Source organism: Aptenodytes forsteri, unplaced genomic scaffold, assembly GCF_000699145.1.
Source record: "Aptenodytes forsteri isolate BGI_AS27 unplaced genomic scaffold, ASM69914v1 Scaffold265, whole genome shotgun sequence".
Classification (NCBI taxonomy): Eukaryota; Metazoa; Chordata; class Aves; order Sphenisciformes; family Spheniscidae; genus Aptenodytes; species Aptenodytes forsteri.
The window spans coordinates 2,143,133-2,164,795 of record NW_008796175.1 but is presented as its reverse complement, the minus strand read 5'-3'; the positions used below and the strand labels follow the sequence as shown (position 1 = coordinate 2,164,795).

Here is a 21,663-nt window from a genome sequence, read left to right as displayed (position 1 = left end):
GCGATTCCGGAGTAATGACAGATCCCAATATGAGTATGGTCATTCTCCTTTATTCATGCATATAACAGGGTTTATATAGTTATCTACTATAGGCACGCGCTTCATAACAACCTATGGTTGGTTAATTACAGCTGTACACGCGCTCAATTATAAGCTATGATTGGGTTAAAGTTACTGTCCACGCGCTTATTGCTTCTACTCGATTGGCGGTTGGCAGCAGGACATGTTAGCCGCTTACTTCACCTCCTTATAGATACAGTTTCGTTACAGTTGTTTACCCGGCCCATTGTTCTTTGTTCTGTCCGGGGAAGTCCCGGTGGTCATCCTGCTGTGTTAGCATGTATTAGTTACTTTTTGATACATGGGTTGCTCAGCGATACCAGATCGTGGCCTTGCTGAATCAGCCATTCCTCCACAGGTTTTGGGTTTTTTTAATGTTTGTATTGGTCTTTGCCCTAGCAATGTTGCTAGTGTACGTGGTACTGTCCCAGCCCTGGCCGCAGAAGCCCACGGTGCCAGGACTTCTGTTCGATGGGCTGTGCACAAAATAACAGGGGAGGGGGATTGCTGTTCTGCTTCTCTCACTGTCTCTCCAATGCTACAAGGTAGAAGAGTGTCTTGCTCTACTTTAACAAACAGTAGGACTGAACTTGCTGCCTTTGACTCTGCCCTGCTGGGAAGGACGGGGATGGTGGATGAGATCCCATGCGTTTTCACAGTCGCTGTCCCCGTTTCTCTGGGACAGCTCAGCGCAGCCCCTCCCAGCAGGCAAAACTGCTGGGTGAGCACCAAAGTTCTCGGTGTGTCCGGAACAGTGCTAACCAAGTGGAAACTTGAATTCAAGCTACCCATCCCTGTAATTGGCATTCATATTTTGTGAGGCAGTGCTTCAGCTGGGTCACTTGCTAAACAGCGTCTGAAAGATCATAAATCCTGGGTCCTTGTTTACGCTGCCATCGCAATCTTGTGCTCCTTCCTGCTAATCAGCCGGGAAGGGTCTGTGGAGCGTTGTTTGGGTTTGGAGCAGGGCTGTGGTTTTGAGATTCCAGGATGCTGAGTCTCATCCCAGGGACAGGCTTGGATGCTCTCCTGCCTTGGAGCCTCTGCAGCAGGATGCTAATGAGCAGGCTGATACTCCAGCCTGTCACTGTTTTCCTTGGGTTAAAACAGTGTCTGCCTTCTGCTATAACTGTATATACCACCACAGCTGCTCAACATATATATATTCCACTCTAAATCTTGTAGTTAAACATTTCCTTGACCCAGCATAGAGCCAAGGTGCTTGTCTTCAGCTGGTTACAGAAATAAAGGAAGTGAGTTCCAAAGCAATATTACAATTATCTTTTTCTTCCTGAATTCTGCACAAAATGTTTTGCCTCCAAGAATGAATTGTGAGGACTTTTATTTTGGGGAATACATAGGGTGTTTGTAGGTGTATGTAAAGTTATCCTGTTATGGTTGGTATTGTGCAGACAAGCGGGGAGAAGGTTGTCCCCTGCTTTTAAGAACTGTTTCTGAGATAGCAGTACTTTGAAGGAGGTCAATAGAGAACAAATGGAAATACATTTACAAATGCGTTCATGTTTCTCAGTGCTCCTGGAAATAATAAGCAAGTTTCTGAATCCTCACTTAGGTAGAATTCACCTTTCCATAAGGAGAGAGGGGAAACTGGGCCTTCTGAAAACTGAAAATATTTTGAATAAGTGGCCTTAATGTCTGACCTAAACTTTAGCCTGTTCATTTCTGCACTGTTTGGCCGAAGTTGGGACTAAGCTTTCCTTGGGGACACGGATGGAAGATTCCAGTGCAATCCTGCCCCTGCCCTTCTGTTGCCCACCCCTTTGTAATGTTCTTGTTGATCTAATTTCCAGCTGGGCTCTTGCCACTGTTTTATATAAACCAAATGCTCAAGCAAAGGCAGCATAGTCAGACTTCTTGTTGAAAACTTGAAAAACTTACATTTCTTCTGCCCAGCTAAGAAACTCCTGGAAGTTACCATAGCTCTCCTGGATGGATGGTTATGGCAGCGCCCAGCCTACTTTAGTTAGGTCCATCGCTAATGGCAAGACCTTTTATGCCTCCCTCCCCACCTTCCCCTTCTCTAAGAGGTATATATCCTTTTTCTGGGTTTATATAGGGTTGTTTTAGTCGGTCCCTTTGCTCCCTGTCTTCTGAAGGTCTATATAAAGAGGTCTTGGAAAGCCATGAAATGGAGTAAGATTCTGCCAGGTACTAATGGCCTTGAAACCCCTTGTTATGTAAAAGCCTTTACAACCAGTACCAGTCCATAATTCACTTAAGCAATTAAGGCTTTGTGCATTGGGTTGATATCAACTTGGCACATAGCAAAGTATTGCATTTTCTTTTAATGCATTGCCCTTTCATGTGTAACACTCATAGCTAATATTCTTGATCAGCGTGTGGACCTCTTTGGTGTAATCCATGTTGTACTTTGTGGTGTTATTGCTCCCAGCTATAGATCTTCCCCTCCTACCTGAGCTGCAAAGTTGCTTCATGCCTTCTATCAAATAGCATGCCTTGCTTAGTCTTGGCTTTATGTAGGATCTGTAGATTTTTTTTTATTTTTTTTTAAATTTGGAAGGATGAGGGGTTTTTTTTTTTGGTACTAATTGATAAAGCATTAAACTCAGCAGCAGCAACCAACTTGAGAGTATAAGAAATCTGCAGTCAAAGCAAAGACTGGCTTCACAGCATAGAGATCAGTCTGCTACTAGTAGCTGGTTTTTATGGGCCAGAAAATGTGAGACAGCTTACTAATTAAAAGTGTAATGAGCTGTATGGTGAAGATTGCACTCTAGGGACCTGAAGGCTATGGGTGACAACTTGCAGTGTATGTGTGAGTGGTAATCCAGCTCTACCTCACCTTTCTACGCATCTGAAAAGAGTGCAATAGTCATGGGAGCCCCTGAAGTTAACCTCTCCAGCAGGCCCATTCTACAGAAGATTTTTCTGTTGGGGTCTGAGACAAAAGGAGCAGTTAGTGGGAAAGCCAACAAATGCAGGCACGACCTAAATACCAGGAAAAGCTTCAAGGTCCCTTGAGATGAGATTCTGGACTAGTTCAACACAGCTGAATTTGTAGGCCCACTTGCACAACATGATGAGCCGCGTGCCAGAATCTTCTACCTCCAGCATCTGGCAGGATGTCCAGATGAGATAGCAGTGACTCCTCAAAGATCGTCTTAGGCTGGGCTGGGCGTATGGGCTGCTGCCCAGGTTGGTCTGTGACTGTACCTGCTTTGCCTTGACTCCCCAGCACAGAAACCTTTCTGATAGTGGGAGGTCACCCGCAGATGAGTTGTGTGGGACTGAAGAGCCACCCAGTGGCAGTCTCCCACAGCCTCCCCACTAGCCAGGAGTGGTTTGCAGCAGACTGATCTGGACAGTGGTCAACAGCTGGCTAAATGTCTATTTGCTGGTCGGAGCAGGCTGTGACTGCAGTGGTATAACCTCTTCCTGTGTATAGGTGAAAGATTTTAAGTAGTCCCTGACCTCTGGTTCTGCATAATTGCCAGTCTTGCTACAGTCCACGGATTTATTTTTCAAGCCACATCCTTTTTGCTGTTGTAATCTTATTTTGAAGATTACACCAATTTTATTAATAATCTAATAGGCTGCTTCTGTAGGCAAGTCACTGGTGGTGCTTGGCATTAGAGAGAGCTCTTGTTTGCTGTTGATTTTTTAAATCAAAATGAGGTACAGTGCTTGGCTTTGGTAAGAGTATTTATGTTTTAGTATTTGGAAAGTGAGTCTTCTCAGGGGAAAAGTCTGGCTCAAGTAGCTGAAAACTTTGCAGAGCTGTTGCTGCTGCTCAGGCTGCAGAGTATTTATCGTTGACAGAAAGTGAAAAGGCTTATGACAGACTTGTGTGAAAATATGAACCTCTTGTGAACAAATCTGTGCTCCTGTCATTTGTATTGTGGTACAATCTGCAGTTAAGATTGTTTTTTGGTGTCTCTTAAAACTTTTTTTTCTGCATGTAAAAAGACCTTAGTACAAAGAACTATTAAATTGCAGCTTTTGCAAATTAATCTGAAGTTTATTCCATGAGGATGCAGTCCACGTGAATGCTTTATACTTCTCAATTGTAAATGTGTCTAAACTGGATGTTGCCAGAAAATGGATCAGAACAGCTTCCCTGCTCAGAAATCTTGCGCAGTCACTTATGTTCCGCAATAGTGCAATTTTATTATAAAGCACTATTTCCTTGAGTAGTGACTTAAGGTGGATAGTCGTCTAGAGTATCTTCTCCAGGTGAGCAGAGGATTGCCTAAGCCATGTCAAGGACTAGCTTGGCTGGTGGACAGACCTGGCAGCTGAGGTGAAAGATGGAATAGTATGTCTGTGCCTGCAAGACTCTCCTACCAGACCTAGTGCCACCCTTTCTCCAGTGGCCTGGTCAGTGGGGTGGCTGAGCTGGTCTAACTGGGGTGCCGTGCAAGGGTGGTCCCTCTCTGCTCTGCCTCTCCTTCCCTGTGCTGATGTCCATTTGACCCCACAGTGAGCTGGGATGGGGGGACTGAAATGCTGAGGAGGAGGAGAGGGACAGGGTGGTCTTTGGATGGCAGTCTGCAGTGATGTCTGCCCTACCTGGGCGCAGTTTTACTGTGTGTCCAGGTCAGCTCCTCTTTGCATGCTTCGGTCTTCATCAGCCTTCACCTCATGCCATTGTAATCGCCTGAAGAAAAGTGTTTTCTTTGGGGCGTGATAGGTGCACTTTGTGATGGGTTAGGTGGAGCTGCAAAACCGGCTTAAAAATATTCTCCACTCCAAGTTCCTTCCAGTGGCTTCTTTTTTGTCTCAAAGAAGATGTAGCAGAGAGGATGGGAAAGTGCCTCAGAACTGGTGGTGCCCTGCTCAGGACTGAGACCTGCCTGCGGGACTGACCGGAGCAAACCCCAGTGGTACTGCAAACCCCTGCAGCATTTTTGGCACTGGCTTCTGCCCTGGGAAGTGCATCAGATCTGGCAACTGCTTTTCCAGTGAAAGTGCAGAAGGGGTTCCCAGGTCATCTGTAGTTTCTCTCTCCCTGTACAAAAAAACCCCATCCAACCCTAGACTCCCCGTTGCCCGTGATCTCAAGGGAATAACTTGTTCACTTTTTTTCCATGTATCCCCTCTCTGCACCCATCTTTTGTGTCTTTCGAATTTAATAGTGGGTGACTCAGTACTAAATATAAAGCCTGTTTCCGGCATCATCTGCCTGTGGCTCATTTCCTGGAGCTGACATCAGTGGAGCCTCCGATTTCCTTATGAAATAGCAAGACATGAGATATCCTTTGCACGGTGTTCTGGGCATACTTGCTGACTTCTTTGGTGACTGCATGGCTCCCTGCTCTAAGCTGTGAATAACTAGTCAGTTAATTACTAAGCTGAGCGCTGTTGGAGCACAGGGTAAATTGGGCAAGTCCTCAGATCTGTTTTGCACTGCAAAATCGTACTCTAGTTTGCAAGTGTTTTTTAAATAAAGACTAACTTTCCGTCCCTACTGCATATGCAAGTTTTTTGTTAAATAATCATGAGCCTGACTAATGTCTTGCTTTCTTCCTGATGACAGGCTCGCTGAAAGAGCAGCTCAGGAAGCTTTTAGGGGGGAAATCTAGCAAAGATGGATTTTTTTTTTTCTTTAAAAAGACTGATAAATTGAGGAGTTAAGGTCAAATGTTTGCTCCTTAATTGTCAAATCCTTCCATAGCTGTTTACATTGATGGAATGTACTCTGCAGTTGGTCGCAACTGAAGGTAAAGGCAAGAAGTGCATAAAACCTCAATTTGTATTAAAAAGCACAGGGGAGAGTGCTTCTATCCATCTGTGCATAATTTCATTAAAATCCTTATCTTTAAAAGAGAATGTGGACAGAACTGGAGGAGGGGAGCGTCTGGCACATGGTAAATGGTCACTGATCATCGTCCAAAATGGGATGATGGCTGGCCACTCAGCTTTGCTCTCTAAAGCCCTGGCTCGTAAAGTGTGGTGTCTTCTTTCTGGTGGAGTAGACTGAGTAGACTATTTAGGTTACCTGGTTTTTCTTCTAGCTAGTTACTCTTCTGGCTCTGTCCCCTCTTTTTTTTTTTTTTTTTTTTTTTTAGGGGGGGGTGGTTTTTCTTCTAGCTAGTTACTCTTCTGGCTCTGTCCCCTCTTTTTTTTTTTTTTTTTTTTTTTTAAAGGAGGTGGGATGCTCCTGAAAATGCTTGATATGCAGCACCAGAGCAGACAGGGCCAGGCAGAGGCAGAAGGTTGAGCCAGCTTTGTCACTCCTGGAGGCTCACTGAGGTCCACTGATGCTCTGGGATCTCCTGGGGCTGGTGTGGCCCAGCCCTCTGGCCATGGGGGTTCCTCTAGGTTGGGGATGCTGGAAGGGGCCAGCATGCCCTAGACCCCCTTGGCTGGGTGACAGTGGAGCTGGCTATATCCCAGCAAACAGCTTTTTTAGGCAGGAGCCAGAGGTGCCTGCAGGCAAAACCCTTCCCAAAAATCACTAGGGCTGGTGTAGTGTGTCCAGGGGCTTGTGCATCGCCATCGGTTTCATTGGTTGTCTCGTACAGCTTCCAGTATTAGCATGGCATCTCTTGGCATTGCTAACTAGGGGTGGAAAAGACTACTTCTGAAGTGGGCAGGAAAGCCTGGTGTTCAGGAGCAGGTGGTTGTCCTCTCCTGGGTGGTGGGACTCACTGGGGAAAGCAGTGGGACTGCACAGCCCACTGTAGCCACAGGCCAGCGCATTGGATGTGCTCCCTTCCTCCCTCAGAGCTTTGCCAGAGGGTCTATTCTTGAGGGCTGGTGGTGAGAGGAGAGGGACAAGGTGACTCCTGGATTTACCCTCTCTGCTCCTTTGTCACCTGGTAGGCAGCAGCTGCCGCTCCCAGAGCTGTCGTTGAGTAACTTCTGGAGGACAAATATGTATTAGTGGCCTCCCAGCGAAACTTGGCAGCTGGAGCTGGGGAGGAGATGCATCCTTGTGCAACGATGTGCTGGAGGGATCCTGCCAGTGCCGCAAGTCCTCCTTGTGTGTAAACCTTCGTCCTGATGCTCCGTGCAGGGGAGTGGATGTGTCACATGAGCAGAGTAACTTCTGAGCACCTCGGGCATCTTGTGCTTCCCTAAAAGGCTTTCTTAAACAGGGAGGAAGAGGAAAATACACTGGTATACTGGCTTGACCGTAAAACTTCCTATTTTGGAAGAGCGTGGGGAGCGGTGTGTGACCAGCCGTGCTCGAGGAAGTGGGCTGGGAGTGCCCGGGGAGCTGTGTGTCCGCTGCCTTCCATCACCACACCCCAGTGCGGCGAGTCTCAGGGTATGACGCGGAGATGAGTGGTGCTGGCACTGCTGAAGTGCTATTTTAGGTTTGAGTGTAATTGCAGGTTGGACTGACAGGACTGGATTTGGAGTATTTGGAGAGCAGAGTGCTCTTAAAGCGGCGCAAAAACTGGCTATCGCTGATCCTTTGCAAATGTGGAAGATAGGTATTTCACGTGCACTGTGTGTGCATCAGTTAAACAACTTCTCACGGTGGAGCCACTGAGGATCTGTGCTGACTGACGACAGTGGGTAGCAATGCCTTTTGCCTTCCCGGCAGAGGGAACGGTAATAGGTGTTAGCCCTGTAGGATGCATTCCGCTTACCTGGAAAAAGAAAAGTGAGTAAATGGAGGTTTGAGGACCCATGGGCTGGTGGCTTTTAGGTGTCTGCCTCTGCAGCATGAATCTGCCACCTGCACACCTGCAGGTGCTGCTTTTCTATCCCAGCAACATGGATGCCGGAGACAAGGAGAGGAGGTTTTTCTTTTCCCTCCCAAAAGCAGACAGTGCTCCTGCCCTTGATAGAAGTCGTCACAACCTAGTTTGGGAGCTGGGCTTTGGCACGCTTTCCCCAGGACCTGTTAAGCCCTAAGCCTCAGGACTTACTAAACCTTAAGGATGAATTTATACTGTGCAATGTGCTCACACACAGAGCAAAAAAGTGGACGGATTAAACTTCCTGAAATAAGTTTCTTAAATTCTGTTGCATGTTTGCCCCAAGACTTTGTGGGCTGGACGCAGTCATTGGTTTGGATCAGAGCAGCCAGATGGGCTCCTTGCACCTAGGGGCTGATGTGATGCTGATGTGTTGCTGATTCAAGTCAGAGCAGAGTCAAAGTTGCTCTCTAAACCCTGTCTGGTGTGCAGGCAACCTGATCTCGGTGGAGTGCAAAAGTGTTTTTCAAGCCAACTTTCCTTTTAAGTTGCAGCTGCAATTCTGGGCATAAAAACCTCTATTTTGGTTTCCATTATATTTACCATCCTGAGGAAGCTGGCAGGTTGTGGGTTTGGGGTTTTTGTTTTGTTTTTTTTATACCTCTTTTGAAACTTTACAGCTGGAAGCTAAATTTTCAGGTGATACCCAAGAAATGGGACCAGGCGATGACTCACTTTCCTGGCTGACGTAATTTTTAAAAAGAAACAAAAAGAACAATGACCCTATTGGTCAAGTATTTTTAACTTTTAGAACGGTCATGGGTTCTTCAAATTCTTCACTAATTCAAGTATTGTGTTTATTAGTAAGTGACATCCTTTCCTTTTAGCTATGGGAGGGCTCAAACATTATGGACTTAACAGGAATAGAAATTTCTGAAATGTGATTATATTTTGGAAATCCCACTTAACCTTTTTGGTGATTGATTCTGCTCCTGTGCAACAACATGGTACATGATGTTTCTGTTGCTTGTGTCTTCCTGGTTGGCAGCAGACAGGGATTAATCGTTGAGGTAATGCAATATATTACAATATAGAACAGCTCTGAACTCTGTATTTACCACCCATTCAGACCACTTTTTTTTTTTTGTGGAACTGTGGGGTGAAATAGCAGGCAGCATCTTCCTTTGGTGTGGACTCAGGCTGAATAGGTCTGGATCCTCATTGCTCTGTTCATAAGCTTCTGGTGGTTTTAAAGACATCCATAACATAAGTACATAAAATGAAATACAAGCTCCACGTTGCTGTTTGTCTGGACAAGCCGAGAGCTAGCAAAGTAAAATGCATTTAATTTAAAACATTAAAGGTAAAAGAATTATTTTTCTTTTAAATTTAAAAAAAAAATAGTTTGCTTACCTAAAAGCTTTATATCTTACTGCCTCCTGTTCCCAAGTGCCAAGCAATAAAAGAACAAAAGCTAGTTGTTGGGGGAAGATCCCCCCATCCCTACTCCGTATGTATGTGATGCTTCGAGCCGCCTGTCCCTTAGCCTTTCTAATGCATCTTTTTGTGACACGACCGCATCCCTTCTGTGGCTCTCGCGAAGCGACCTCCCATTTGCTGGGCGGGGATGGTGGGAGGAATGCTGGCTGTCCAGATCCGTGCTGTGGGCGTGGGAGACGCTTCAGCGCTCGGGCCGGGCAAGGGAGCGATTTGCCTTTCGCGAGAGAGGAGGAAAGGTAAGGGTGTCTCCTGCTGCGGGCTGACGTTAGGATGCCGCTCGCATTGCTGGCTGCTGCTCAGGGTTCTGGCTGGCTGCGTGGATGCAAATACATGCCAGAGATTGCCCTGCAAGGATGTGTTTTGCTTTTATTTATTCTGCGAAATGTCTAGTGATTGCTAATGTTGTAGTAAATAAAGGAAAACAGCTCTAGGCAGAATGAAAAGATTAATTTCAGGTTTTAATGCATTTTAAACTTGGAATTTATCTGTGCACCTGACTGAGCCATGCATGCAAACAGAGCAGCAGTTAAGTGCTGTGACTGACTTTGCATCACCAAGTATTTAGTTTTCCAAGTGAGGACTGCGGGCGTGCCTTCCCAGAAATCTCAGTCTGGGGCACGTCTTTCCCCATCTCAGTCTGCAGCAGGCTTTTAAAAAGCAGAACTGGGTAAACTTGTATGTTAGAAGCATTAAATATTTATATATTTGCCTTGCAGAAAGTGTGAGGAGCTCTGAGTACTTCTGGCAAGTGGCTGTAGGCTGCTGGCTGTAGTGGCTACCTAACTTTTTGGGGTCTTTCGCCTGCAGAGGCTGGGCTCTGAGTGCTGCTTTGCTGTTCCAGTGGGAATGGCATGTGGCATCACAGCCTGGCAGGAGTTTGTTTCCAAACTGAGGAGTTTATCTTGCTTGTTGTGTTTTCTGGTGAAGGCTGGCGATGCTTGATGCTGGAAGCTGGCGTAGACCCTCTTCAAATGCTTTAGCAGTCGCTACTGGCTAAAACACTTGTATACCCAGTACTTTTAAGTATTGGACTGAAATGCTGAATTTTTTGTGCTGAAAAACTTAGACTTAACACGTCTGAAAAACTATAAAACACATCTAGTGTAGCTTCTTCATGTCCTGATTTTGTTTATACTGAATGTATTGCTCTGAGGTTTTGCTTAGTTATATTTTACTCTTACCCTGCATTTATTGTGCAAAACATCTGGCTGTAAAGAGTGATTTCCACAGCTGGAGGACTCTCTCACCCTCCTGAAATTCGGAGTAGCGATGAGGTGGTGTGCTGTTTACAGTGCACACATCTCTCTAACCATTACATCTGTCCTAGGGGTATTGGGCACGGGCTGTGCTGCTAAACCGAGGGAGGAGGAGGAGGAGGAGGCAAAGCTGCTTGAAGGGACCCAACAAGAAGTTAGTGCTTGGCTCCAGGAGTGCTGGATGCATCTTGGAGATCCTGCCTGGCCTTGAAACCTGCTAATTAGGGTGCATTTTGCAGAGATTATGAATGCTTATCCAAAATGCAAGAGTCATGAAGTAGAGCTTGCCTGATCCTGGACTGGCGACTGCTACCTTTTGCTCACTATCGTTCCTCCCCGTAGTAAGTTAAATTATGGAGAAGTGTGGGGAACACCCTGCTGTCAGAGTAAACATGATTTCACTCTCATGGCAGCCTCCTGGGAGGCAAAGACAACAGCTCTCCTGCTCTTCTAGCCGTTCCCCATTAATCTTTGAGATTAATGTTTCTGCTTTTGTTAAGGGTAGATAGGATCTGTACCATCTTCTCTTAGAGAAAACGAGTGTTGAATTTACAGGGTTTTTTCTACTTCCAAAAGCCACTAGGACAGCTATGCAGTGACACTGATTTATTGCAGTCTAGCGTTGCTTTCTTGCTCTGAATCAAATTATTTTGACTTCTTTCCCTTGTTCCCAAGTGCTTTCTAAACAAGATTAGAGGCAGCAGGGGAAAGATGGAAAAAGGTTTTTCTTTTATCAGTAGCTCTTTCTAGTAAGAGATCAGTTGCTGAAATTTATGGTTTTTAAGAGATTTTTGAAACATAATTCCAATGCTTAGAGTGTGGCTTGTAGTCTCTAGTGTTTTGTTTCTTATTTAAGAAAACATTCATTGACACACTTCTCTCAATGTTTATCATCTGGGCAGCAGTCGCTGGGCTGCCAGGATTTCAGCCCTGGCTGTGCCATTTCAGGACAGCTCTGTTTATCTTCAAACTGATAAAACAGCCTGCAAACTCGCTCGACTGCAGCTGTACCTTCTAAAAGGTTGCACAAAACCCACCCTCCCAAAATTAATTGCTGAAACTCCCTATTGTCCAGCTCGCCAGGGATCGGCACCATCATGCTGGGTGTTCGGCTTGCAGGAGCTTGTTTGCTGGCATTGAATAAGCAGTGACTGTACTGTGATTTAATTTAGGGTTTGCGTTGATTCCCCGGCCTGGGTGGGAGGAAACTATAACAGACTGAGTAACACTTCTTGCTTTATCATGGCATATAGAATATCAGTCGAAAGGTGCTACCTGAGAGCGGAGGCTGGAGGTGCTGGGGGGATGGAGATGGGTCTGGGCTGCGTGGCCTCGACTCCCTTCAGCCTTTGAAGGGCTTTATCCAGCTGCGGGGGGCCAGGATACAGGCTGAGGACTGCAGCTCACCCTCATAAGGAACTGGGCTCCTTTTGGGCTGAAAATTGGGAAATCAAGAGACACATGCTTAAAGCATGTTAAGGGTAACCTGCAGGTCTCAGCAAGCAGGTCCCAATCGCTTCTGGGGAAGGAAATTAGCACTGATTCAGCCTTGTGATCCTCATCCCTCCTCGCTTATGCAGGCAGGGAACCCGTTGACTTTCCCACCATTGCTCTGAGAGTCCCGTCATAAAATGAGGGATGCCTTATGCAGAGTTTTGCAATGGGCGGTAAGAGGTGGGTCCTTTCTTGAAGTCATTTATGGTTAAGATACAGAATAAGCAGAAGGAAGTGTTTAATGCTGCTCTTTATTTGGGGGACTAGGCAAGAATAAGAATTACTATCAGCATAAGAATTTCCTGAGAGGCTAGCATGATTTTTCTGTGCCTGAGCCAGGAATTTAAATTAAGCCTTCTGAGTCTCAGTCCATTAGCTGACATCTGACCCCCACCCCCCCTCTCTTTTACCTTCTTGCACTTAGGTTTAAATTATCTCTGAATGTTATTTGCTTTTGCAAGTTCCAGGCAGGATGAGTGTTCAGCTCTTCCTTTCCTGAGAGGTCTTGAAAGGATCACCTGTTTCATGTTGTACTAATTAGTTAATGGGGAATACTGCTGTTCTGTTTCCACTGATGTGAACAAACTATTGAAATTCAAAAGTGAGTTAAACCAGTCTAGTGGGTTATGATCTCAAATGTGCTCTAATCCTGGAGTAGTTGCTCTGCTAAAACCAGAGGTGTGCCAAAATGCAACGTTTAGGAGAAGTATTTGGCAAAGAGGCTTTTAAGGACTGATTCATTGGTGCCTCAAGCAGTATTTTATCTGGTTTCTACTGTGCCCTGCAGATTACAAGTACTCTGTAGATACATGTAATAGAGTTGGAGCAGCAAGGCGGTCGGTACGCTGTAGCTGCGAGACTGCAGCATGATGGGTGTGTGTAAGTGCAGCTGCAAGGTCCAGCAGGCAGCTGCTCTCCTTGAAAGTCAGCACTGTCCCTGCTTTGACTGTCCATCCAATCCACTTGGCCCTGGTCTTCCATATCAGGAGCCTTCAGAGGAGAGTGTAGGTCTGCAGAAAGCTTTGTGTGCTTCTCACTTCCACTTGAGTCCCAAACCAGTTTTACGCTTCTGTCAGTTCAGCCTCCTTGTAGTAAACGCTGGGTCATGAGAGTAAGCAAGCATCCAGCTACTCTACTCCAGGATTGCATGTCACCCCTTAATGCGCATCAGAGGCAGCTCTGGCTCATAGTCCTTCAGTACTGGATGGGGATGTGCTGGGGGGGACTACACTGAGGACTGGGGAAGCTTTTTTTTTTCCCCTCTCATGTGCAGCTGGAGTGGAGGCATTTGTGTTACTCTGACTTCTGCTCCCCTCCAGCCTTTGGGCAATTGGATATCATGTGGATGAGCATCCTCAGCTGCTTGCTATCATTCTCTTTTCTGTATCTGCGAGGCAGAGGGATTTGTGTACTCACAACCCTACAAATTTCTGTGTCACATCCCCACCTTTCAGTATTCTGGATACTGCCCTGAAGGACATGGCTTTCCTGGGCTTTTTAGCAAGGGGCTGATTCCTATTTGATGCTGTGAGCAGGTTTGATGCTGATTTGGGGTTTTCTGTGGGTACCAGCTATAGCTTGGTTCTGGGTCAGGGTGCTGAACGTGCTGACTGTTATCTGGGCCTCGATGCACCCCAAAAAGCCTCCTTGGCTGTGCAGGGGAGTCAGAGGCATATGAATTGGCTGATGTGTCAGCAGTTGTTTTTAATAAGGATTTAAGATGATCGAAGCTAGTGAATCTGGCTCTGTCTTGAAGGGAGAGAAAACACTTTGACGAGCATGCAAAAAGTGTAGGATCAGGTTGTCCAGGCTGTCCATGGATGTTGGGGCAGTGGTTAAAGTCTAAGCAGAAGGCATAGGAAAACTGGTTTACTGCGGTTGTTCCCATAGCGTTGGAGTGACCCTGCCTCTGTGCAGCCCAGATCCCTGCTGGGCATCTGCCCAAACGCTGCTCAGAAAAATCTCTGGCATTGTTCTACCCAGGTCTAGCTAGGAGAAATTGGGTTTTTAACCTGGACCTGCTGGAGGAAAGTGCGTGTCCAGAGGTGGATACCCAATAGAGACATGCCTCCAAATCCGGAGAGAGCCACTGGCAAGCCAAGTGCAGTGACTAACTCCAGCGTTATGTCTCTGCTTCTGGTGGATTTGACAGGTTTTTCCCCTGCAGCAGCGGTGAGTTGTGTAACAATGGGAGCAAACTCTCACAGTCTGCTCCCAGGTGAAAATAAGCGTAGCAGGGAGCCTGTCTCTCCCAGCATGACAGTTTCAGGGATTTGAAAGAATATAAAGCAAAACCTGCTAATGGGACTTTTGCTGATGAGGAGATGCTTCAAATACAGCAGCTGGAGATAATCTCTATATGGGATTGGGAAGAAGTGAGCCATAAGGTGTCTGTGCAGTGGGAATAGCTATCTGTGGTCCTGTGTCCTTTCCCTGCAATGCAGCAAGTGGCTGTATAACAGCTGGTGGTCTACATAACCAGCGTGGATGAGTCAAAGTGTGTACTCTGTGTGTACTGGATATACTGTGTGTAAAGGCAGTAGCTTGAGGAAGCTGGAGAATTGGGAGGTGGGAGGTAGTCAATTCAAACAGCAAGACAAGCTTAAAGAAATTCAGTATTAAAATTGAATTTGTGTGTAGTTGGCCCTTGGCCTGTTGAGGTGACTTATTTGGTGCTGTGCATGGATGAGGAGAGCTGGATTAATAATGAAATAAAGCTGGGTTTGGGTGATTGCTTTGCAGGCATTACAGTCCAGTGCTGTTCAATAGTTAAAGCATTGCAGACCTTGAGAGCAGAGCTGTAGTTTCATTGGTGTTGAGCCCGTTGTGCATGGGGCTGGGAAAGCTTGGTTGAAGGGAAGAGCCACAGATGAGAGATCCAGCTACTCGGCCAAGTCTGGCACTGCAAAGAAATACCTGCTCAAAGCTTCGCGTGCCCCTTTCCTCCTGAGGCAGGGGAAACAACTAACTGAGTTGATAGGAACACCTCTGTGTTTTGCATGCATGAGTACCGTATTCATGCAAAGAGCAGCAGCAAAGTCATTTCTGGGGGACAGTGGTTTGTGTAGCAGTGTCACGCTGTTGGCAAGGTGTTAGACACCGCAGTGGTGCAGTCTCTGCGGATGGGGTAGCATCTCCTAATCACTGCTCTAATCAGGATGACACCTATCGCCATGTGGAAAGACGAAAGTGTGGCGAAGCTCTAGTTTCAGCCTGTGCCTCTGATCTGTGACTGTCTGGAAGGTAATTGCCAAATAAAAGTTTGTGTTCCCAGCAGCCTGGTGTTTGCTAATAACCACACGTAATGAGTGGGTGCTGTCTTGGAGGAATTTGATTAACAAAACATTGTTTGAAACACACAAACTGATTATGAGCAGGAGAGGATGGAGTGCATGATAGGTTTTCATTTACAGGCCATCAATCACTAAACTTCCCTGTCTCCCCCCAAAGTGGCGGTAAGTATTTATCTTGGAGGACTCATCAGACCAAGCCTGTGCACTGCAAGCTTTCACTTCCTCCTGTTGCTGTCAAGTTTGAAGATGTTTTCTGTAAAACCCCAAAGGCTTTGCTTGGACTGGACCAGAAAAAGGAGCTGCTGGGTGTGCCCGACGATGGGGTGTGGGGGGTATGTGTGCCCTCTCCTGCGTGCAAGCATTTCCAAATGCAGCATGAGCCTAGGGCTGGCCGGTGCCTGTGGAGGAGGGTTTGTGCAGTGTCGGGAGATCCCTGTAGCATCCTCTGCAGCATCCCTGGGATGGGAATGGATGGAAGGGAATCCTGGGAATCAAATCACCTGGGAAGGGATGCAAAGAAAACTCAGGCTTTCAGCCCTCACCAGTGACTCGCTTCCTTCACGGCTTTGCCCTGAGCAGAGTGGCTGCCCTTGGGCTGGCCCAGCAGCTCCAGAGATTGCACCGCCATACCGGGATGGGCACGATGCTGCTGGCCCCTTGGAGGGAGTCTGCGTGGCAGCGGCAGAGAGGCCCTTGCAGCAGAGGGCTAGAAAGGACTTTGTGGTGACCAAGATTCATACATCTTGCAAAAGGAGCCGGGGGTGTGTGTGTCAATGAGGCAAGGGAAGCAGCGGAGTGTGGACGGCCACTCCATTCTCTGATGTGGCTCTTGGCAGGGCCCAGCCCTACCTGCAAAAAGGGGAGGAAGAGGAGAATGGGGTGAGCCACAGGAAGCCTGGGGGCCGGATACTACATCAGCTGAATCACCAGGATTCCCTCCAAATTAGCTCTAAATTAGCAAGTCAGTTGCATCAGTGTTGTGTGCTGCAAGCCCAGGGCCTCTGGCACTTGCCGTGGGTTGCCGGGGGGGCGGGGGGAACCGAGTGACTGGTTGTCCGGCTCGTTATTCCTAAAGCAAGACTGATATGTGCTGGGTTAGTGGTCAGAGACATGCGGGTTTTGAAGTATTTTTAATTAGCTAATGCTGACTGACTTGCCTTCTCATGTCTGGAGCCTTTGTCATGAAAAAACAGCAAAACCACAGGTTCCTCTGAAAAGGGGAATACATGCGGGGTGAGTCACTGCTCCAGACTAGGCCTAGTTTGCTCTTTTTTTTTTTTTAATCGGATGGAAAAAGGGCATATTAATACCTTTTTGTTGACACTTTAATATGTCTCTCTGTTTGCCTGTTTGAGTAAACAAATTGATGCTGTTAATCAGTCAGTTGTAGAGATATTAAAACAGGGTGGGTCTGGGAGGGACGGAGCAGCTCGGTTTTCAAAGTAATGTGGGTCTGCTAAGAAAGCAAATTCTTCCATTTGGATCAGCAGCAAATTCCAGCTCTGTTTCTGTTGGAAGTGTTCAAGTGGCTGTCGGGAAATATTTGGTTGCCGTGTGCTTTCAAAATTGAAGTAATCCTCCAGCTTTCAAGGAGATGTGCAAATGCTCCTCCCCCCCGCCCCACATTTTCGGCAGATCCTCTGTGCAGGATGCAGCTCCCAGGGCTTCCCCTCTTGGGGACTTTTTCCTCCGGCCTTGAGTGTTTTTAAGTTGCTGTCTGAGCAGTTAATCCACCCAAATGTCCTGGTTAGCTTCTGGCCCTTGTGCTGGAAGTGCTGAGCGCCGCAGTGGAGGCATCCCTCCGGTGACAGTCCCTGCTGCAATGGCATGTCTCCAGGTGGCTTACAGCTGTTAAAACACACGGGCTGGGGCAGCTTTATTTGACCTGCCCATATTGCAGTTCTGTCTGGAGAGCAAATAAACTAACTCTGATTCAGTGACTGCAATGTGTTTAGAAGCTATAAAACTTGTTTGCACAGAAACTTTATAAGCTCCTCTCTGGGAAGGTAGTTGATATTCGAAAACCTGAGATGCACTTAAAGCAGCTCTGATCTGCAGCACAAAATGAAGTCTTCAGAGGACAGAAACAGGCTGCACCATCTGCCAGCCACTCGATTCTGTGAAGCTGCTTTTGTGCATCTATGTGTTACGGGGCTGCGTTTGCTTTTCTTCTGTGGGGTGAGGAATGAAGGCAAGAGCAAAAGGGATCTGGAGTAGGAATTGCTTCCTTATACACTGCTTATGTGTGCATTGACCGATGGACCATCTGTCACCAGGGTGTAAAATGAGTATGGGATCACTAGCTCACTTCTGTCTTGTCTTTTCTCCTCGTTCTCTCTTCCTCGCTCTAAAATGGGTCTTTAAATGTGAGTTTGTCTCTGGGTGTCATTGCATGCCCTGGCAGAGGCTTTGCTCGTGGTAGAAGTGAGTGTGACGTGGTGAGGCGTGAGCAGCGTGGTGCTGTGTCCCCACAGGGCTTCGAGTGAGGCAGCTGATGTGTGATCCCTATGCCACTGTGATAAAAGGGCTTTTCATCTCTGTGAAGAGAAAGCCTCTTGTTTAAAAATGCAACTGAATGAAAAACAGGATTCTGAATACCCTAGACTCAGCTGTTAAAAACAAACAAACAAAAAAATCCCCACACAACAAAAAACTGAGAATCTTCCCTGCCCCCCAGCCCAGTGTGCCAATGTTGGTGTAATACCTCTCCATTGCAAAAAAACTCTGTAAAATTGCTTTGGAGCTTAGCAGTCCCTGTCAACTTGTAACTTTGTGGCCCACTAACCTTTTCATATACTATTTTGTTATATTATAACATACTTTCCCCTTCCTAGACAGCTATAACAAGGGCAGGTGTCTGCTTTTTCTCTCTTGGTTCAAATTCTCCCTCTCCTCTCAAGCAGAGAAACAGAGAAGGAAGAAGTGATAGAAAACTGAGAGGTAAACCTGTTTTATAGACTTGCCAACTGAGCTGAACAGCATAGGGGCTGGAAGGGAAAATTTTTTTTTAGTGAAGACCCACACAAACAACTGCAAGGCATATCCAGAGTGTGATTATTTTTTTTTTTTTCCCCTGATAAAGTCAAACGGAGCAGTGTTGTTTTTTTTTTTTAAAAGCTCTTGGCTTATGGTGGTGTTTGCTGCTTGTTTTGGTGTTAAAGATGTTAGAGATAGTCAGCAGCAAATTAAATTCCAATGAAGTGGTTAGATAATGATGCTTTTGGAAATTCCTCTTTAAGGGAAATCTTAATGGTTTGAAAATGAATTGGTGCAAATGAGGACTAGGAAGAAGGCAGAACTTGTGAAGGGGCATTGGCTGAATTCTTAGTCTCGGCCTCTCCTGCCTGGCAGCTCATGCCCCCTGCCTGTGTAGCCAAAACTGTCTCCGTTCCCGATAGTGTTCCCAAGTGTTTCTGCCAGTTGTGAAATCCACCTCCCATAGCATGCACCAAGCTTGCTCAGAGCTGACTTTCTTGCTGAGCAACTCCTTTATCCCTTGGAAATAACAGCCAGGTTTTGGTGGCACTGAGGCTCGGGCTGCTGGGGCACCCGTAGGAGTGCTGCAGGGAACGGGCTGCTTCAGGAATGGGGGTAGGTCCCAGACTGGCAGACTGGGCATCCAGCAAGATGGGCAGCACTGCACGCAGCATTCCTGCATCTTGCAAGGACCTGCATGGTAGCATTTCCTTGGTCAACTAGCCTAACTTGTAATCTGTGAAACAGTATAAAAAATTTACTATGGTGCTTTTTTTTTTTTCCCCTCTGTCAGTCTGATGCAGCTTTGCTGCAATTTCTCCCCCTGCCCTATTCTTGCAGTACGAGCCCAATGAAGAAGTTTGCTATCTTGCTGTTGGTGGCTTCTACTGACTGTTAAACATCTTGCTGTGTCTGCTGGCAGCTCTGCAGATGCTGGGAGGTGGGGTCTGATGTGCTTTCCTTCATGTCTCTGCAGTGATGCAACTTCTTGTTGACTTTCTCTGCTGCTAGCACCTGTCTGAGCTGCTTTCCCAGGCTGCCACACCTGCCCATCGCTCTCATCTCTAACAACTTGGTTCTTTCCAGACTAAGTGTTACAGAAAATGAATATTTACAGCTACAGGCAAACTTGTGTTCTTAAGCTAACAAGAGCTTGTGAAGGCAGCTGGGAGCCTCAGACAAAAGAGGCTTGCTAATCGGAGCACAGACATTTGTGAAACCGAGCCTCTTGTCGGTTGAGCAGCGAGCCAGCCCGTTCAGGATCCTGCCTTCTGACAGGCTGTAAACCTGAATTCACTCCTCATCCTTTTGCTTACAGAGGAGGAGGCAGCTGTGTCTGTTCCCATAGGCAGAGGAGGAACCTTTTATTTCTCAACTTATAGCGATTGTAGCTATCAAAGTGGGAGCTGGAAAATCTTGGGATGCAAATCTCATTTGAAGTTGCACTGAGCCTGCCCAGATCGCCACTTTTAAAGACCCTGAGCTAGAGCTAGTGTGTGTGCTAGAATGTGCTTATCAGTGCCTACCTTTTTGTACGTGCAGAGGGATTGCCCTGTTTGCATTGTTCCATCAATCACTGATCTCTCTTGGTCGTATTGGCTGAAGTGCCAACAGGGCATCTGATGCTGCCGTCATGAATGTCGTGGGAAGGGGATGTGGGCAGGTCACTGGCCTCTTCCCATCCTTATGGTGATACCTCCTGTCCAGGCTGGCCGTGTGGCACCTAATCAGTGCTTGGAAAGGAGGATTATAGCAGATGGGTGTAGGAACTGTATGCTTCATCCTCTCTGTTTCTTAAACACCAAGCAGATCTGATCAAAGCGGAGTTTCTGTGTACTCGGGGTTTGAGCGTGGCTGATGCCTGCTGTTCCGCACTTGCTTGCGGCGTTCCTGCTGTGCCTTGCTCAGGAGGGTGGAGGAGGGTCAGTGGCAGAGCAAACAGCCTGTTGCTTACATGGTTTATTGAGAGACTGACGCTGGGGAAATAGGCAAGTGTTTATTCAAACAGTTTTCTTGTAGAAAAGCAGACTTATTTCCTTTTTGTAAACAATATCACGTATACTACTTTGTGCTAAAAGACCTTTTTCAGGTACTGTTCAGAATCTTTATTATTTGGGTTTGGTAGCTGTGTGCTCTCGGGACACAGGCAGGCAGAGTGGTCAGTATCTCTTGCATTAATATTTTAAATCTGGATTCTGATTTTGTTCAAAGTTGTGGAAAATCCCTGGATATGTGAGCTATTCTGACCTACAGAACACACTGGTAGCAGGTACCTTAATGTGTGCAGAACAGCATAGCCCATAAAATAAATACACAGAGCTAAATATTAACAAGGCTAATGGGATTTTTGACTTGTTAAGGAGTGCATTTCCCATCATCTGAGTTTCACACATCTGTTTTCTTAATGGAAAGATAAACGTGGCTTCAAGAACTGTAGTGACCTTGATACTGATTGTTGCTATACTGCTGTTCAAAACTGCATGCATTTGAATGCAGCCTGGTTTCACACAGTGTCCTTTTTCTCTGTTTAGGTGCTCCCTAAATTAATGAGATGGCCAACACCACACAAATCTCCAAAGATGAGCTGGAGGAACTCAAGGAGGCCTTTGCCAAAGTTGGTAAGTCTCAGTGAGGAGGGTACCTTGCTCCTGTCTGCTGTACATTTGAAATGAATTTATCCCACCCCTGTGAGCAGCGGTGCCAGCAGGGCGTGGGCAGTCTGCTGCTTTCATGATCTTCTCTGTGCCAAGGAGTCCCTTGGCAGCCTTGTTGCTTCTGGCTTGTCACTTCCATCCAAGGAGCACAAAGGAAGGGATGTGGGCAGTCTGGCTGTTGGAGAGCACTGGCAGACAGACTTGCCCTGTTGCTCCAGGGTGGGCTTTGTTGGTTCCTGATGGCAGAAGAAATATCCAAACAGGCATTGCATTACTTTGGCCCAGGCAGCACTTCAGGGCTTGCACAGTGCTTGGTTATGATGATACCGGTTTTGGCAAATTGGCTGAGCTGTGGAGATGGTAAATGTACGTGCTACGTTTCTGGTTTGTGCAGGTGCATTTGAGTCACTGCGTTTGGTGAGCTTGTAGGCAAAACCTAATTAATGTCTGTTTACCTGGCCGTTATGGAGCAACTTGCGGTGATAATAAAATGCTTCGCGGCTGCAGTGCATGTGCATTGCCCTCTTGTGGCTCTATTTCTTCTCTGGTTCTCACCTCCCTAACAGCCTGCGGTGCTCGAGGCGTTGCACAGCCCACCTACCTTATAGCTTTCCCCCTGCCCTGGCATTGTAGAGGCCTCTGGCAGGCTGCTTTGGGAAGCTGAAACGGGCAGAAAACTGACATCATGGAGAAAATTGTTTTCTGCTGGTTTAGTTTCCTGATATGGCGTACTGGAGGATCAGAGAAATGCCAGGGAGGGGTGGGATGGGAGTTGGAACATGGCAGTGTGGGCTGA

General features: G+C 46.7%; 1 protein-coding gene across 3 annotated transcripts in view; it reads left to right on the top strand.

Moving 5' to 3' along the window:
* The window catches only part of PLS3 (plastin 3), a 50,206-nt gene that overhangs the window by 5,954 nt on the left and 22,589 nt on the right, over window positions 1-21,663 (top strand). The window contains exons 1-2 of one of the 3 annotated variants that reach the window (XM_019474211.1): window positions 7,606-7,657; window positions 20,745-20,831. In XM_019474211.1, coding sequence (XP_019329756.1) covers window positions 20,765-20,831 — 67 coding nt within the window. In that variant the 5' untranslated portion in view covers window positions 7,606-7,657; window positions 20,745-20,764. Of the gene's footprint in view, window positions 1-7,605; window positions 7,658-9,374; window positions 9,431-20,744; window positions 20,832-21,663 lie in introns of those variants that run through there. The other 2 variants (XM_009287602.1, XM_009287603.2) reach the window with 2 other exon arrangements.